This window comes from Tympanuchus pallidicinctus, unplaced genomic scaffold (assembly GCF_026119805.1).
Source record: "Tympanuchus pallidicinctus isolate F22 unplaced genomic scaffold, pur_lepc_1.0 scaffold1, whole genome shotgun sequence".
Classification (NCBI taxonomy): Eukaryota; Metazoa; Chordata; class Aves; order Galliformes; family Phasianidae; genus Tympanuchus; species Tympanuchus pallidicinctus.
In genome coordinates, this window is record NW_026294618.1 from 78428480 (window position 1) to 78447911 (window position 19432).

The 19432-nt window shown below is 36.4% G+C and overlaps 1 protein-coding gene and 1 long non-coding RNA gene across 3 annotated transcripts in view; both read left to right on the forward strand.

Moving 5' to 3' along the window:
* TTC27 (tetratricopeptide repeat domain 27) overlaps positions 1–17393 on the forward strand; it is a 103037-nt gene extending 85644 nt beyond the window's left edge. For both annotated transcript variants that reach the window (XM_052684087.1, XM_052684095.1), the window contains 5 exons: positions 3564–3729; positions 9271–9468; positions 13235–13346; positions 13941–14041; positions 17148–17393. In XM_052684087.1, coding sequence (XP_052540047.1) covers positions 3564–3729; positions 9271–9468; positions 13235–13346; positions 13941–14041; positions 17148–17270 — 700 coding nt within the window. In that variant the 3' untranslated portion in view covers positions 17271–17393. The remainder of the gene's footprint in view (positions 1–3563; positions 3730–9270; positions 9469–13234; positions 13347–13940; positions 14042–17147) is intronic.
* A 432-nt stretch (positions 17394–17825) lies between these two features.
* LOC128081183 (uncharacterized) overlaps positions 17826–19432 on the forward strand; it is a 47816-nt gene continuing 46209 nt past the window's right edge. The window contains exon 1 of the long non-coding RNA XR_008207031.1: positions 17826–18858. This is a non-coding gene — a long non-coding RNA (uncharacterized LOC128081183). The remainder of the gene's footprint in view (positions 18859–19432) is intronic.

Genomic DNA, 19432 nt, shown 5'->3' on the forward strand with positions numbered 1-19432 from the left:
AGCAACTTCTCAGCTTACATTTTTTTCTTGTTCACTGTATTATGATGTACTATCTATAACCGGTGCAAAACATTTATATTAAATTTGGAAGCTAATTTGCCTATTTTAAGAAGACGTATCCATTTCAAACAGATCATATATTCAGACATATGTCAGTTCATACTACATTAATCTCAGGAGAGTTAAAGGAAAAAGAGGCAGTTTAATGTAATGAAAGCAGATGGAGATCTACACACATGAAAGCTCACTTGTTCTTTTCCTGCTAATTCAACCATTAGTACAAGAAGCTTTGTCCTAAATGTACTGCCTTTCTTATTTTGCATTTCAACTCAGTATAATTGAAGTTGCTCATACACGGAATACCTGAAATAACTTAGCGTTTAAGAAAAGTTTTCACATTATAACTTATCCCCAGTGAATGAAATAATAAAATAGGATATATATTTTTTAAAAAAGCTTACTCAAAATCTGGTAACAGTTTACACAGTTATGCAGTTATGAGGAAAAATAGAAAAGTGACAAAGAATAGCAGTTTTTCATAGAAGGAACATGTGGAGGAGCTAATATTGTATTTAAATTCAATGAATGATTCAAGATGTAAATGGGAACAGGAAGGAGGAGAAAGTGAAGGTTAAATGACTGCTTAAGACCAAAAAGAGTTGTAGAAATAAAAAACTTCTTTTACCTTTTCAGTAGTTCCTCACATCTTCAGCACTGCCTTAAGAATGCATGATTTAATTATAAAATCATACTCTTCTTTTAATTTCTCTGTAGCCTTGTAAAAACAAGATTATATAAAAGATGATTATAAAAATAAGATGGCTAAGTCCAAAATAACTCTCCTCACTGGAAGCTGTTTCTTCTTAAGAGTGCATGTAATAGATTGCTCCTTTTTTTTTCTTTTTTTTTTTTGCATGAAGTTCAAAAGGAGATATTAGTGCTCAATGGATTGGCTTATATGTAAAATAAGTATGTACATAAAATCCTAACTGCTTTTCTGCCTATTCATCAACTATGAGGTTGATAAACCAATGGGTGATTGGTTTCACTTTTATTTAATTTTATAATTGTGAATCTGCTTGTGATTTAACATGAGAAATGCATAAAATAATTGCGAACTATTTGATTTTTTTATATCTAAAACGGTAAAGGAGGGTAACTTTTGAGTTTGTTTTCCCCATTAATCATGTGGGAAAGGAATATGTGTAAAGTCAGCATTATATGCTAATAGAGAAGTGCAGCCTGTATTTGCTGTGCAACAGCTTCTCCAAACTTGCTGTGTAATCACTTACAGATGAAGACTATGTGATTTTGTTGAATCCACTTTGAGACCAGAGGATATTTGTTGGATGATCTATTTTGGAGGGGATGAAAGCTTAGGTTTTTATAGTTCAAGCCTGATAAAGAAGAGAAAAAAAATACGATGAGGGAGAAGACTGAGAAAAGGAGGAGGGGAAAAAAAGATACCAAAATTAATTACTTGCTTTTGCTGCAACCAGGCTCTTAAGTCAGTCCCATCAGTTTTCAGTTGTGCATTTGGGTAAGGCTTAGCAGAGTCTCACACAACAGACAAATATAAAATGTATATGTCTTTTTGAAGACTGCATGCAAACAAGTTGCTGACACCCAAATGAATGGGAGTTTGTTGTGTTTTGGTTTTCTTTGCTTTTTAAGAAGAGTTCGCAAGTTTTCTGTATTCTGAATTTCCTCAAGAAAAAATTAATTGTGATGAAAGCAGGCTCTACCATTCAGTTCATCAGATAATTTTCTGAGTGCTTGGAGGTCTCGGAAATGTAGATCTTAAATATCTTTAAAGCAGAATGGTTTCACCATTCTGCCCTTTTTTGGTGAAAGATTTTCAGTTTCCAAGACAGGATAACTGGTGCTGTCTTCTGGCTCCTATTTGGGTGTGAACTAGTTCAGGTGATGCACTGGATAAAGACATTCCATCCTTATATGTTATCTTAAGCACAGAATGTAGAGGACTTCATTGGCCTATGGACTAATTTGGCTCAGCTGTTACAAAACAAATGACCTGCTTTTCTTCAACAATTTTGCCCTGTCACTCAGCTCTCCTTGGGTGTAAGTAGTCAGTCTTTTCATACAATGGATTTAAATTGGCACTTCCTCAGAGTTTTCCCTGATTGAGCCACTCCAGACTTTTCATGATCCACTGGTTAGTCAGCCCTTTTTCCTGGTTGGGATATTTACACTTCCCTGGACCTTCATTTTGAAACTCATCCAACAGTTTCTCTGAGCTGTCATTCTTCAGAAAAAGAACTTTTAGCAACTTCAGTGATACAGCAAGCAAATTGCAAATTTTGATAATAAGCCAACTTTATATGGTCTTTATTAAAAAGAGATTTATGTCATACGCAAAGATTTTTTACTCGGGTTTTTTACTCAGGTTTTCATCTCAGGAAAATTACTCCTTTGTGCTTTTTCTGCTTTTTACAACCGTCCAGCTGAAAGCAGACTTCAATCTCTTAATGTCATAAGAACCATATCATCCTGTCTCTAACAAAGGTTTTCTTTAAAATCTCAAATTTATTGAAACTTTTGGCAATACATACATAGTTTGAACAGTGGGCACACAAACCGTACATATGCTTCAGGTTGTACTAAGGTCTCTTATTCCTTCTTCCTCCTCTATCAGCACTGGCCACATCTACTGCAGGAGGTCATAAACTCTGTAAACTGCATGTCAGTAGCTTTCTACTCATGCACTTGATTTGGCCAAACTGTCTTATGTTACTCAGCAGAGAATATCATTTCTCTCTCCTTGAGTGGGAAATGGTAAAGAGTTGCCTAGAGTGGATCCATATGGAAGAAAGCTATATAGAAGATGCTTCTTGACTTGACACTGACTTTTCAGGAAGCATTCTGGTCACTTTTATTCCACGGTACTTTGACCTGCCTCTAAAAAAAGTGTGCACTGTGAGCAGCACGTTTGGTGAAGGCTGCTAAAAGTGTTTGAGGCCACTGTCAAAATTGCACTTAGTAGCATAAGGAAATAGAGCGTGTAAGTAAAGCTTCCAGCTAACATCAGAAAAAATAATTAAAAACACTGGAATTCTGTGCAATGAGTATTTACATTTGCCACGTGCAAAAAATAAAAGCTTTTATTTTTAAGTAGCTTTTATGTGATAAAATGGGTCAACTGTACTTGCCACGAATTTAGTTGTGAAAAATTCTGAAGTTGGCTTTTTAAATTCTTTGTAACGTATTCTTTCACTGTTGTAAGGTTTTTTTCTCATGGCTTAAGTTAAAAATTAAAAAAAAAAATATTTACGTGGCATTTTACTGAATTTTTGTGTTCTGTAATACATAATTTCAGTAAAATGTATTTGAGAGCTAACATAAAGAAAACTTCGTACTGAGGAGTGAACTGACCAGAAGGAAATTGGCAAGAGAAAATGAGGAAGTATCAATATTATAAATTATTCACTCTAACTTGTACACTGGGTTTTAAACAGATTTTTTTTTTTAAATAGACAGCCTTTTAGTTGATGCTGTGCCAGCTGTTGTTAATATATTTGTATACATTCTTCTTTTTTGTTTAGAATCAAAGCATTTCGAACCCTCCAGGAAGCACTCAAATGCAACTATGAGCATTGGCAAATTTGGGAGAATTATCTTCTCACCAGTACAGATGTTGGAGAGTTTTCAGAAGCAATTAAAGCTTATCATCGGCTCATGGACTTAAGAGAAAAGTACAAGGACACACAGGTGGGGAAGTTTTCACATTAAGTCATTCTGTATGTTTTTTCTTGTAAGACAGATTACTGCTGATACTGGTATCAGTAATGATGGTGCACATACCAATGAAGTTATGTAGTCGAGCTATTTAAATTTATCTGCACTAGAAGACTTAAGTATTTAAAATAAAAGTGAACAGGAAAGCCTTTTCCTCAGGAAATCCTCAGATTGCCTCAGGTTTTATAGAAGGGTAACTATGAAACTGGAAGTTTTCAGGTCTGTTCCTAAACCGAAGGTGCCATCTGTCCACACTGTTCTCGCATATCTCGCATAGAAATCGTATACATTATTTAGCATACAGAAAGACAAGCTTTTCCATGTGTTTGAAAATTCTACAGAAGGTCACTTGAAAGCAAGTTATGTTTAATGGATTGAATGCGTTAGTAGAACATTTGATTCTTAATAATCTGGAACAAAGGAAAATATTGGCAGCACTTTGCTCATCTTTCATTTGTAGTTCAGTTAATTTCTTTGTCTGTAAATGAATGCTTTAGATAAAATCCAGAAAGCCTACTTTAACAGTCACCAGTGACATATTACCTGGCCTAAAACCAGATTCTGATCTAAGCGGGGTTCTGTGCACTCAGTGAAAACAGCAAGGTGAATCTGAAAGGAAATCTGAAGAGTGCCTTGAGGAATTATCAGTGAACTGCATATGAGCGTTTAGGGATTTTATTTGTAGCTCCAAGGTTAGGGAATCCAGCTGTAGCTGGTCTTTGGAATCAGGGGTATGTCTCTTTTCTTTTCCATAAAGTGACTTAAAGGAGCGTTTGTAAATCTTGGGTGGTTGAGTTCGGTTTTGAGGAGAGGGAACTGACTAGTTTTGATAGTGGAAATGTATCGCTTGTTCATAGGTTTGGGAGGCCTCGGGGAGATGGAATCCTAAAGCTTCTTTCAGATTACTGTTGAGTATGTTGTACATGAGCACAGTACTGTTGTGAAGCCAACCATACATGGGATAGCATTATGTATAAATTAAATATTTTGAGTTTTGTACGGCTGAATATTAAAGGTCACTGAAACTCTTTGCATTAAAAAGTATATATGAAAAACAGTCTCATATAAGGTAAAGATTAGTCTTTTTAGCATATTGTGATTCTTGTGAGGTCTGTGATTATTCAGGGAACATGTTGTAAATAATACGCTTTTTATGGCTTGTTTCCTTATGTGCTAATTCAAAAATAGTTTTAGAGGTGGTGTACTATATCTTTATTCTTTATTCTGGTTGATGTCTGAGTAGGAATCAAGCATCCTGTTTCTGCTCATTCTAGATATTTGGAGATGATACATGCTCCTATTAAAGTGGTTATTATCAAGTTTTATGTAGGATATTTAATTAAAGTATTTGGGGATATTGCTTTCAATTAATTTCTGGTTTTGTTCTGTAACATTTTCACCTCTTTTGCCTAAAACTTTTAATCTTACATTACTATTTTTACCCAGAAGTATAGGCGTACTATCTATACTATATTTTTTTAATTATAACCTGGTTTTAACTTTGTGTGCTGTTATGTGATACGCTTTATGACTTCCAGTATAGCTCCTAATACAATTTACTTATGTTGAAGCATTTTACTGTTGGCCAAGGAAAAACTCAGAGCCTGATTAAGAGTTTTAGAAAGACTTTAATCAGTAGTCTTCACAAGAAAGAGAAGAATGTTTCCATAACAAAACAAGATCAAAAATGAAGCGCATAAAACTTCTGAGACTGCTTACAAAGCTCAATTTATAAGCCTCTCCCATTTGCCAACTAGCCTTCTGTAAGCAAAGATACGCTGTGAGCTTCTAGTGCAATTGTATTTTAATGAAGTACAATCAGGAACTCAAGTGGAAGCATGCACCTCGATTTCCATGCAACACAGAGCCATCTTCTCTTGGGTTGTATTTCTTATTTGTAGTAGTCACAGATTTTAATTGATAGGCTATTAAGCTATATAGTAGTAAATTAGGTTGGAATTTGGAAAGAAAGTACACAAATACTCTTATTCAACTGAGTTTCTTCTAGAACTCAGAATGCGTCAAATAAGGGTGTGCAACTGCATTTGTAATTTGACATGTCCTCAGTTAGTGTAGTTAGAGCAACCCTTTGTAAATCACTGCTTTCTTTTATTAAAAGTAACACATTCCTATCTTTGTGATTTCTGTTGGATCATTGCTGTCTTTTTCCACCAGATTTCTGAATTCAGAAAGGAGCTTTGAGAATAAATTATTGTAGTTATTAAATAATGATGTTGTCATTGTGGCAAAGATTCTAAGATTAGAATATCATGAAAATGAATTGATGTATGTTCAGATTCTGCAGACAAAATTTAATAAGGAAAACCTTGAACAACCTGAACACCACAATAAAAGATTATGGCAGAGGAAGTGCTTTAAAAGTCCCTGTTTCCTCATAATCCATTATAATATTTAAAGCATGCTTTTTTACCTTCCTTTCTTACTAGTTCTTAAAATTCTTTGAATTTCTTTAACTGTTTTTTTATTCATGAACTTACTAAGAAATACAACTTGAAGACTTCACTTTTATTGTTATGCAATAAATTGTACAGACTTGCTGAATTATTTGCAGCTTCAGCAGGTGGATCAGTCACTGAAAAATACCTGATGAAAAAGCCTTACCTGTTGTAACTGTCAATTAAGCCTCTGAATTATTAGTCTGAGCTGTAAAATACAGCTGAGAGATTTCTGCAACTGCTAATGATGTTGCTTTGTACCACGTGCCCTTTCTTGGAGCCAAGACTTTTTTTTTCTTTTTTTTTTTTAACTTGGAAAGCTGCAGTTCTGCGAATAACAAAGTTGTTTTGCAGGTGGAAAAGCAGTTTTGCTACATTGCTTTCAGAAACCAGATCTCCATCCTGCACTGTGAAAAAAATGAGTTCAGAAATATGGAGAAGTGGTTCCTCCACAATTTTGTATTCTTGAGAAACTGACAAAAAGTTTTTCTGTTACTTTTTCCATTATATATTGTCCTTTTTTCATATTGTCAGACTGTTTTTTAATAAGAGGCTGTGAAGGCATGTTTCAAGGGGATTCTGAGGAAAGAGAGCAGGAGTTGATGCTTTGTCCTTTATAATAAATCCTTAATTTGGGGATTGGGAGGGCACAAGGGAGAGCTCATTGTCATTTTGGATCTGGTATCTGAGAGTTCCATTTTTATTGAGTGCTGTCAATCCTTATTTGCATTAGTTAAGCTTCCGGAAGTAGCTGGATAAAGTGAATTTTTATATGAAAGGAACTGTTTGGAGAGCAATTCTGAAATAAGATTGATACCAGTCATAGCATTTAAAAACAATTATATTTGTTAGTATGTCCAGATGGGGTCTTTAGCATTCAGAAAAGAAAAGGAGTAAGAAGAATATAAGTGGTGTGACATCCTAAACAGATGTTCTGCATGGTTGATCCTGTGTGGCATAGTTTATTAACAGAGGCAAAAGAAACAAACCCTACTACTTGTATAGGATCCTGGGCAGCAGAGCACTGCTTCATTAGTTCAGTGTAATGGCAGCTTAACTTTCTCAAAGGTATAAATTAACATCTAACACTTAAGGCAACTGTCTAAAAGGGAAAGCTGTGTTGGACTGCTAATACTTCTTGACAATTAGCACAATTCACTTGCTATTCTTAACAGCTTTGTTTAACAATTGGGCACAGCCAAGTAGTGTTAATCATTAATTAGTATTTAATGTGCCCCTGCAATTTGGGGTTTCACACTGGCTGTATGTTAACTGCTGTGATGCTAATGCTTGTATGCTGAATAACCAAAAATAAAATAAGATTAAAATTATTATGATTAAAGTGAAAGCAAATCATTAACTCTATGGGAATAAGAGTTACTTTTCAGTTGTTAAATCCTACTGACTGAGGAAACTTTTTTCACATCCAAATAAAATACTGTGTATAGAGCTCTTGTTAACCATAGGTGATGCATACCTGAACTTTCATGATTTAGAGGAGCAATTCTGATACTAGGGACTGAGAAATTGATTGAGAAGTCATGCTTACATATATGAATCCTCAGGGCCAGCTTTACTTCCTTTTCAAAACAGATCACAATTTAATGTTTCTTCTTACATCTCTTCTATATTATACTAATGAAAATGTCAATATTTTCGGTGTTTTTCTAGCAAATATTTAAACAATACCTGATACATTTAATGATAGGTTTTATTCCTTTAGTTTCTGAAACATAAATGCAATATGAGTTTCAAAACTTTATTTTATGAAGAATATGCTATTTTGCTTTGGGAGTGAGGGTTGCCTTTAGGTGATGTTCAGATATTTCTGGTAATGCCTGTGAAAAAAACTGGGGAAATATTTATGGTGCTTGTAGGTTTTTTTGTTTTGTTTTGCTTTTTTACTTTCTGTTATATATATATCTATTTCATAATATTGTCAGCTATTTCAATTTGCTAAGGGTGTTTTTCTTGTCTGTTTTTCATTAAAGTCAGTAATTATTTCATAAAATATAAGTTAACTGAGTAATTTTAAAAAAAGTTGTATTAGAACAATGAAGTATCATAGTAAACTTGACATGTTCTATTTCACGTGTAATATACTCTGATGTGCTAATCTTTATTTTACTTTCAGAAGTAAAAATTCGGGAGTGTTAAAGTTGGGAAATGAGTGGGTTTTTTTTTTTTACCTACATTTATGAATGCAAGCATTAGGAGACTTCCATGTATTTTTATTTGTTGCTCTCTCTTCTGTGCTACACAAGAAAAGTAGCTCTCAGTAAACCACAGCTTATACAGGTTTTATTTTCTTCTGACTTAATTCAGTGCCTTTATGGATTTACACTTGCTGTTTCAGTTTTCCTGTGAAATAAGATTCAGTGAAACTGTCTTCTGAGTGTCCACCTCTTCAAAACACAAAGTTTTGTTGTTTTTCTGCTTTTGGGACAGGGTAGCATTTCATACATGAAAAGAGCAGCTCCCATCCAGTTCACAAGCAGGTGCAAGTGTTCAGCAGTTCTTCAGGTCACATCCCACATTCTCAAGTCAGTGACTCAGATAGTAGAGTCACAAATGAGTGCTTGTAAAAAGTTTCATTGAACTGACTGACTTCATCAGAAATGCATTAAACAAAATTTCCAGGGCATCATGAGTTGCTTTCCAGTTTCCAATCTCATCCAGTGCATATCTATAAAGGCAACTAAACAGAGGTCCTGTAAATAACAGTGTCTTCCATTACCTCATTGCTCTGTTCAGCCTGTTTACTGATCTTTTTTACAGCTATATTGTAAGGTGAAAACATCTTCATGATGCTGCCATAATTTTCTATGCCATTCTCTTTCACATGAGCCTATCAGTGTAACCCATCATTTGTGTCTTAGCTCTTTCACCCTTTTATCTTCTCCAACCATGGAGTTGGAGTTTAGATGAAGTTTAAATTAGCTGAATTATTCCCCTAATAAATACTGTATTTGCTATGTGGTGCTACATTTGTTTTTTTATACCAATGCTTATGTTGATTTATGTTGAAGTAAACCTTCTTTCCTGTTGCTTTTTTAAGGTTTTGGCTATTCTGGTCAGGGCAGTAGTAGATGGAATGGCAGATCGCACTGGAGAGGCAGCAAGTGGATTGAAGGGGAAATTGCAAGAGCTGTTGGGCAGAGTGACTTCACGAGTGACAAATGATGGGGAAATCTGGAGACTTTATGCCCGACTTTATGGAAATGGACAGAATGATAGCAGTGAAGATATTGAAAAGGTAAATGTATTCTGATTTCTGTGTTATGGATGCACACTATACAAACTTTGTTTTCCAGCAAATTAAGTACTATAATAAGACATGCTGTTGTTCCAATAAGCTTATCGTGTTTCTACAGCATGCATTTTATTATCCAACAAAAGCAAGATATTTTGCATCATTTTTAAATTAAAAAAAATTATTTATTTTATCAGTGTTTCATTGTAAAGCATCCTAACACAATACACGTTCATTGTCCTGGATTCGTAGTCTGAAATTTTTCTTGGCAGCAATCTGATAGCTATATTATATTTTTATTTTTAATAGAAATCTTTGATTCTGAAAAGAAAAAATAGTGCCTTCTGGGAAAAAATGTATCATAATGGCATGATCCAATGGCAACATAAGCCATCTAAATTCTTCTTTGGATCCACAAAGAGAAAATGAACATTAAGAACATCTGTTACTCAGAGTCTCCAGTGTAAGAGCGCTTTGCGCTTCCACAGCTTAAAATGAAATTAATACAACTTTGTAATTCTTAACCTGTTAAACTGTTGGACCCCCCCCATTACCTCTCTATGGTTTAGCTATGTTAACTTCCATCTCTTTTTCCTCTCATTTCCCAGGAAATTGAGTTGATTTCATTTCCAAAATTAACCACTCAGTATTGCTGCGTTTACTTTTGTGTATGTTAGAAACTACTTTGCAGTTGGTGTTGAATTTCCAAAATTCAAATAGCCTTGCATACTCCAAAAATACTTACAGGTTATGAGATCTTCACTGCAGCTGAAAATACACAAGGTCAGCAATCAGAATATGTTTCTTAATGGGGGTATGTCTTTGGCCAGGGCAAAAATGTCTGTCTGGAAGGTTGCTTGTCACTTGATGTCGAGTGTATTATGCGTATGGTTGGGCCCACAAATTGTATGCCTTTACAGTTAAAATAGGAATTACTTGGGCCTTGCTCAGTGTCTTCATTTTCAGGCTGTGCCTGTGAAATGCCTTGTTTAGTCCTTTCTCAAGTTCATTATAACTTCAGGTCTTCCCCTTTTTTTTCTTTCCCTGTTTTTCTTTACTACCAAACAATAAAAGGGATTTGGCCTATTTAGAATTCAGAAATACAGACTCTGCAATATCCGGTAATATATCCACAGATTCTTACTCAGACATGCAAACTAGGAGAGGCTCTGTCTATACTATAAATGTAATCATTTCAGAATCTGGTTACATCACAGTGTTCTTCACTAACCCAGTTATAAACATGGTTTCAATTTGTGGAGTAGACATGACTTTAACTGAGTTTTCCTAATCAGACTTGTTATGGAACATACGGCCTAGCCTGCCCTGCAAAATGCAGTCATGTTTATAAATACTTATGACATGCTCCCATGTAAATCCAAGTATTCTAGTGTGATGCACAGAGATGAATCGTGGAAAAGCAAAAGTGTCTACAGTCACAGCACAAACTAGTATAAAAATCAATTTAAATATACTAGATAGTCACTCATAGCTTCTTTGATATCAGATTATAAAGTATAACTGAAAAACACAAGTATTTACTTGCCAGAAGTATCATTTAATGTCAAATATTAAGTTAATATAATTATATGTAGAAGAATTCCAGATATATTGTTGCAATTTTCAACCCGTTTTTATTGTTCAAAAGGTCCATGATTCTGAAAAGGTATTATTTTCTGTTTTGTGGCAACATAGAACAAAGAGATGGGAAAAGATCAGTCATAGGATTGTGTTTCTCCTTACAAATGTAAGGTTTGACCATTATTCCATATTGTAATGTCTTATTTAGTGCATATCTAATTATATTTAGCCTATGTTTTTCCTAGAACTTAATTTGAAATAATGTCTGGCTGGCTGTTGTAGAGATGTTATTTTGTTGTTGGCTTTTGTTTGTTTGCTTACCTTTCTGTTCTGCTGTCATATCTGACACCATGAATCACTTGAATCTACAGCTATGATTTACAGCAGTGATTTATATACATTGAATCAGTTAGATGGGCGTTAGCAGTGAAAACCATTAACTTTTTTTTTTGTTGTTGTTGTTTTTTTAACCTAGAATATATTTACAGTCACACTTTGTAAGCAGTTGCTTTCTGTAGCTGACTTGCCACTTCATTGAGAACTTCTTTCTTTGCTGCCCTACACCCAGTACACACCTTTCCCACCAAGGACTCTTTCCAACCTCCAAGCTGCCTACTTGGATTCTGAAAACCTTTTATTCCATAACCTTTGGGTAGGTCAGAACCTTTTCCTTCCAGGATAAATTCAGGTTCCAGAAGTGCAACCAACCAACCAACAAGGTTTTGAATTCTTTTCCATCTCTGACAGCAAAGCGCTCTAGCTTGTTGCTCTGACTCAGACACATTCAACAAGATTAAAATCAGGCTACTGTAAAAACTGTTCTCTTGGAAGTTTTTCCTTCTGCTGCTTAGTGCTACCAGCAATTAGAACCTAGGTTGTTCCAAAAAAGAAATAATCTGCACTAGTTTGACTTTATGCACCTTTATTGCCACTTGCAGCCATTCAGCATGAGCAGTTCAGTCACCTGGGCAGTAGTGATTGGAACTCTTGCTGGGAGAGAGAAGGCAGAAGCTTTTGGGCTGACAGTCCCTAAATTTCATCCATCGTTGTTCAGCAGCCAGAAGGCTTTGTTGTGCTCTTGTACATGTACTGCACTGACAGCTTTTTCTTCCTTTGTATAATACTTAAACTTTTCAAAAATAAGTGATTGAAGAGTTGTTATTGAACTAAGCCTAGCATCTTTTCACGTGCATTTGTCTCTGGAGTTTCTTTCACTGTAGAAAGATCAAAAAAAAATAAGAAAACAAAAATTAATTTTTTTCTTTTTTTTTTCTTGCTGATCCATGTGCTTTGGTTTAGTTAAGTAGATTTTTAGATTTCAGAGATTCACTAAAATTTTTTAGATTTTTTTATGAATGCTCAATGCTTATTGTTTTGGAGTAGCTGTATGTCCTGACTTACATTCAATTCACAATCTCCTTACATTCAAACGTAACTTTTAATTTCATTCATGAACTGCTCATTTCTTCCTCTGTGTACTGGGGTGCTGATTCTAGTACAGCATTACGAGATTTGTTCTCTAGTTATCAAAAGTTAACAGAAGTTACAATAATGAGATGAATTGGCGGATTTTTTTTTCTTGTCCTTGTGCCAGAAGAAAGCAATTGTTTTCCTTTACTCGCCATGCATCTTCCTGCTCCTTGTTAGATGCTTTTTCTTAATGGGAAACCCTCCTGCAGTGTTGTTTGTTTACTTTCTCAGTTTATTTTATTCACACTGAGAATTGGTACAGTATGGCAACTAATAGTCATGTCTGTAAAATACTAACCAAAAATGCATACATAGAAAGAATGCTTTGATATATTCAGTTCTGCATTTAATTGTTACAAAATTACTATTCAGTGTGAGTACAAGTCTTTTTCCCTTTTCATGTGCATTCAATTATGATGCCTTAGCAAATATGGGTCACATCCATCAGTCTAGACAGATTTTTAGAAGATAAAAATGAGATACATGTTACTTTATATGCTTGTCATACTTGAGATGCAATATTGGTGAATAACATCTGTGTTACAGCTGGTGCTTACCATTGCAGAAAAGGATGCTACTTCAACTTGCAGAAAATTAAGCACTGTAAAGATATGTTTATTTTCTTGACTGATCACCAAATTTATAGCCATTTAAAACTAAATTAGTCTTCTAGTTTGTTTTCATGAATACTGATTTTCCTTTCTTTCCTTCCTTGCAGTCACTTCAGTGTCTTACTAAGGCACATAAATGTGAAATTCAATCAAATGACTGGGAGAAAGATGTTTCTTCTTTTAAGGAAGTAGCAAAAGGAGCCATAGAGATTGCATATGGTATGTCCGACCTGAAAAGAGCTTATGCATGATGACTGTAGCCAATCTTTATTAAGGAAAGTAATAAAATTTTGCCTCATTTATTGTGTTTATTCCTACTATTTGGAGTCTTCTAACATAGAACATTCCAAACTTGGAATAAGGTAGAAATTGTGTTACGTGAGTCAGCAAACATGAATGGTAAAATGATAATTCCTTGTATTCCAATATCTTATAGCACTTATAGTTTATGCAGTGTCTTATAGCAATTGTATAGCTCAAGTGTAAATGCGTCAGTAATTCGGTTCTCAAATTATGACATTTGATTGCCAGTGCCATGCCAGCATCTCCAGGATAGGTACTTGTATGTATACTCAGTAAGAGTAAACTGTGCTGTAGTATGTATTTGAGAAGGATTCTTTTATAGACTTACTGGTTTTGGATTTTCCCAAAATTACTTAGTGTTCTTTTTGAATATCCTAAAAAGGAATACTGCAACCAGTAAGTATAGATGATATCGAAGTACTCCTAATAACTGCCGTTGCTTAAGGATTCTTGCTCTTGAGGTAATGTGTTTTTGTTTTGGGGGCATTCTCCTCTGTGTTTGAATTCTAGTGGCTATAAAATGCAGTAAGAACAAATCCAGTAATCAGGAGGCTTTGCAGATACTTTCTTCAGCTCGGCTTAACTTACGTGGCTTGTCGTCCAAAGCAAAGGTAGGAATGTTTGAATTATGTATCTTTATTCATTTACTGGTACCCATTTTTTGATTTTATGTCATTTACAGATAAAATAATATCTTTCTGTCTTGGTCAATCATCAGAAAGATGTTTACTTCTACGCTAAGGATTCCATTTGTACATTGACTTTTACTAATCTTCCCACTACAGTTTAACTGAAATAAACCTACAATTATAAAATTTCAGTGCTATCTTTCAGACTGAGTTAGAATTTTATTTAGTGTTGGACATCCAGACTGAAATGTTTGGAAAAAATCAGTCACTTTCAAGACTTATTCCTTAGTGTGAGTAATCATGGGGAGGAGTGAAGCAGTGTGAGAGGGAATGGCTTGTAAGGCTCTAAAAGGGAGAGGAGTGTGTCCAGACTACTTTGCATCGCAGTTATTTATTTAGGAAGAAACTCATTTTAATTTGTTTTTTATGGATATCTTATCAATTCAGCTAGTAATTATTTAGAAAAGGTTACTGCATTTGAATTATGTTTAGCTTTTGGAGCTGTAGTTTGTCCTCCATAGCCAAAGAGCCAAATCTGTTTCTGCATCTTTGTTATCCTAATTTTACAGTGTATCTCAACGTGAGACACTGCTGTTGTTTAACTGAGGTCTGATACAGAACACATTTTTTTCCAAGTACACTTAATATCTTATTCTTCCTGGCTGTGTGGGGGGTTTTATAAATGTGAATTACAGAGTGTAAGTTTTATAACCTGTGCTTAGGTTACAAAGTGTTGATCCATCATCAATGTGTTAAACTTCACTTGCTTTCTTTTAAATCCTGCAATTTTAAGGATAAGGACCTAGGAAAGCAGACATAAGTGAGCTCCATAACTAACTGTGCTTACAGATACTAATATATGTAATGTATTGGAAAAAAGTCACGATTTATATGTTGTGTTGTGATTCACAACATTATTTAAGAAAAAAAAAAAAGAGTCTGAATATTGAACATGACTATAGAAGAAACAAGTTTACTTGACATAGATGATAAAAAGATCTACTGGTGGTTTTTCTTACAATAACACAGTCTTGAAAGATTAAGAATAATTGAATCTAACGCACTGTTTTCTTAATTTCTGAAGGTGCTTCTATGTTGTTGGCAGGTAATGGTGTCTCTGAGTTTTATGTCATTTTGCAGAAAGCTGACGTGTTAAATAAAAAGCTGTTAGTGTGACTTAATTGTGTTTGCATAGTTTCTGATATGTCATTTTTTATTTGAAGTCTAACTGAATCTCTAAAGTGTGTTTGTGTTGATTGTGGTTTGAAAACTCAGCCATCTTCTGTAAGGTGAACTGTTGAACAGGTGTTTAGGAGTTCAAAATGTGCTTTAGAGTCCTCTTTTCCTGCCTCATCACCTCATCAGTGTGTGATTGTTTTGTGTTTAATTTTTTTCTTACAAGAGAGAAAAACACACAAAAAAGGCTAAGAGCTGACTCAGGAGTTATGATTTCAGAAAGAATGAAGGAGCAGTGAAAGTAGGTTTTAAACAGCAGTCCAAAATTTTATTGTCAGGACATGCAGGTGGACCATATTAGTAGGTTTTGGACTGGTGAGACAACATTGCTTCTCAGATTTCTGACCTCTACTTAGATCTCCACCTCTGCGGATCCAGTCCCAGCTTAATGCCACTCCCATAATGTAGCCAGACTCTGCTAAAGGCTGCCCCTAGAAACTGTGTTGTTAACAGGCTCCTTTCTGAAAAGAGCTTTCTGGGCAGTCGCATGCTTTGAAGTAGAGCACAGTGGGCGCTCTTCTGCACCTTGGCGCCATGCGTCATTCAGATCTGACAGGCAGGGTCTTCCAACAGGAGAGAGGTCCTGGAGCTGTATTGTAAATGCATGAAATGTGGGTACTGCTGTGGGAAAAGATGAGGCACAAGCCCAAAGAGCAGTGGTGCATGAAGTCTCCCCAGGCTGCGTCTAGTTGAATAGAACTCTTTAACTGCATGGGAAAAAAGAATAAATAATTGTATCATTCTGTTCTACTGAGCTGTTTTAGCCAGAAAGAACCGAACTTTTCTGTCACATGAGGTTTGAGGGCTGAAAGTCAGAGAAGTCTCTGTACTTGTATCAGAAACATGTTCCTATTTTTGTGGAAGATAGTCCTGTCACTGAACCAAGGAACATTCTGAAACACACTGACGACTTCGGTTCAGGCTTTTTAAGTACTTGATATATATATCTGTATTGTTCCATTATGTTTTGATGATACAACGATGACAGATGTACTCCACAACAACTTTTGTTTTCTGGGTTTGTTTTTGTCCTTACATGTTGGCTTCTTCTTATGACAGATGAAGTGTGATTCACTTCCCTTTTACATAATAAGGGAGAAACATATGTTTGGATCCCCCTGCTATGCTTATGTGGAGCAATAGCTCTTAAAGTCTCCATATTGCTCAAGTGACAGATTCTGGTCATGCAATCAACTTCTTCTGGTTTATCTCCACTCAGACCTTGTGTGTCTCAAGGCTTCAGACTACCTCCCCCCTAGTTTTCTTGTAAAGATGTGAATTTTATGATGGCTTCTGAGTTAGGTGCTGTTTGTGTTCTTTATTGTCTTACAATCTTTAAGAACAAACTATTTTCATTATGTGTCAGTATTTTGTCTTCTCTTATATGACATAATTATGCACAGATGCATGTCTCTGCCCATACATGTCTTGACACCAAATACACAAGTTTTATTTGGGTTTTTGGAGAAAATGACACAACAGTATGAGACACTGAGAAGATGGCCTCTAAAATCCACAGACAGTATTTAATCAGCAGGCGAATTGGTAAGCTGTAGTTGGCAGTCTGAGGAGTTGTTTTTGGTTTGAGTTTCACAGCAAAATCCGTAACATTCTGTGCAATCAGGAGTCAGAGTGTGCAGTGCAGTCAGATCAGAGACCCAACCTTCCCCTCCTCAGAGGGATTTGGTCCCTTTGAGGCACCTTCTGTTTATTTGTCGCAGGATGAACTACAGGGAGAGCAATAGCGGTGTGAAAGGCAGCGGAGTAGTGGTGGGGAGGCTCCCAAGCTCTCTCCCCTGAAACAGAGAAACTATAAATGTAGTTTAAACTAACGTTTCTCTCTGTTGCACAGCAACACTTTGTAGAGGTAGGAAGCCATGAGATTTGCAGTGAGATCGCTGATGAGGTGACGACTATGGACAACTTGATTGCTGAACTCCAGGAACTGAGCAACCAGCTGAGGGACCAGGGCTGAATCAGACCAGATTTCGTGACTGGGACACAAGAATGATGTATTTGTTTTGTTACAACTTTTTACTGATGAAGTGTAACAATTCTAAAGCAACTACAGCCTTAATAAACGTTTTTCCGAACACTGCTATTGTTGTGGTGAGCTTTTTTCAGATAATAGACCTCTTAAGATCCTTATCTGCTCTTGTAGCGTTACGAAGTCGCGCGTCTGCCTCCTCGGGCCCAGATTTTCTGGCAGCGAGCCGGCAGTGTTTATAAGGCGATTATTGAGGATTAGTTCTGGCTGAGCGCATGGCGCGGGCGGCGCCAGGCCCCGCGCGGCGCCCCACCCACGGTGCGAGCCATGCAGCGCGAGAGGTGCCGGGGCGGAGGAGCTGGAAGACCAGCCGGCGGAGGCGGGAGCTGACACCTCCCACCCTCAGCAGCGAGGCGCACAGCCAATCGGAGGGCGCGTCTTTCTGCAGCTGGCCAATCAGGAGCTGCAAAGCCACCGCCATAGGTGAGGCTCTGAGGCGAGGGCCGGCCATGAGGCGGGCGGTGCATGGCGGCGCTGGGGGCTTGAGGGAGCGCGTGTCGAGCCGGGATGTAGAGCAGCAGTAAAGGAGTGTTATTTCAGTGCTCGAAGGTGAACGCGTCTTCACGTCTTTGTAAAGCTTTGTATCCCTGTAAAGCTGCTAAGAATGGAGAATGAATTGTTTACTTGCCGGGATTATTACGTGAGGCTCCCACAAAATTATTGTTTCAACAAAGGAGAAACCTGCTCGTGAGGGAGAGTTTGAGTGCACAACACTGTTTCATGGAAATGGTTCGTTAAGGAGAGACATTAAAGTTTTCACAGAGTGAATTTGCTGGAGATATTTCCATTTTGCTCATACACACATAGTGAAGGGCCTGCACGAATTAAACAAAAAATGGACCATCACTTTTGGGGGAATCGCACCACTACTGTTGTTTTAAAATTATATTTTTATATGTCTTTGCTTATTCACAGAGATGAAAAATCTTCAAAATTGTTTTATTGCTCCCAGGATTAATTTTTCTTGGGAAGGGTTTGGACATGGAATAATTTGGTGTCAGAAAACTCGCAGTCCTCTTTAGATCTTTTGGCAGAATTTAAGCCACGATGATATCCAACTCTCAAGCAAGTGGTCGTATGAAGAAGTCATTCTGCTCCATTGGAGTGTCTCTTCTGTGGTATTTCATGTTTTCTCAGCACAGATTTTGCCTCATTTGAGCCTCCCTCTCCTTGCAGATGTGTGGAATCTAAGCAACTTTGTCTTTTGTCTAATACAGGAAAAGCCTGCTATTCATGGTGTGTAGCTGAAAAGTGGATTGGATAGTGTCATGGCAGCACAGCAGTTCGTACTGTTGTATTCAGTGACGGGGGAATATCTGTAGAGACTTTAAAAAAATAAAATAAAATGGAGAAATACAACTTAAATGTGTACAGGCGGCATAAATGTAGTGGAGGATGGTCAAGCAGGAGCTGGATCACCCTTTTAGGAGACACTGGCTCTTTAGAACAGATCATTATCCTGGGAGATCTCAGTCACTTCATCCGTGAGACCAAGAACCAGATGTAAGATTTACAGGTATGTTGTTGCTACCTCTTACTTCACATTAGTGATGTTTTCATCTCTCTCAGATGCAAAGTGAGATTATTTTGTTAAGGAGTTTGTCACAGAGGATATTTGAAACAAAAGCCACCTCAGTACATTGTATGATACTCATGTTCTGCACTCATAGCAAGAGCATTTAGCTCTGTGAGACCAAAAAGGACCGTTACTAGAAAAGCTCTTGCTGTCAAAAAGCTTTTTTAGTATGGAAAGAAAAAAGAACATTTCTCAAGCAGAATATAGTCTTTCCAGATCTTCATCCCACAGGGAGCATCTGTCTTGTAACATGGAAATGATTTTCACTTAAACCAGGCCCATGACAACTGAGGAAGGAATCCTTGTGGGTTTAGCAAAGCTGTATAGACCTTTCCCAATGTAGTAGTCATACCTACAAACACCTCTGTAATGTCTGTTATTTTCAAGCGCTCTGTGTACAGCCATGTAAGAGAAACTACAGAGTAGCGTGTACCAGATTAAGCAGTATTTCACAGGAATTGCTTATATATTAGAAGTTCATGTACTTGGTTTTTCTTTTTGTCATCTATGCCAT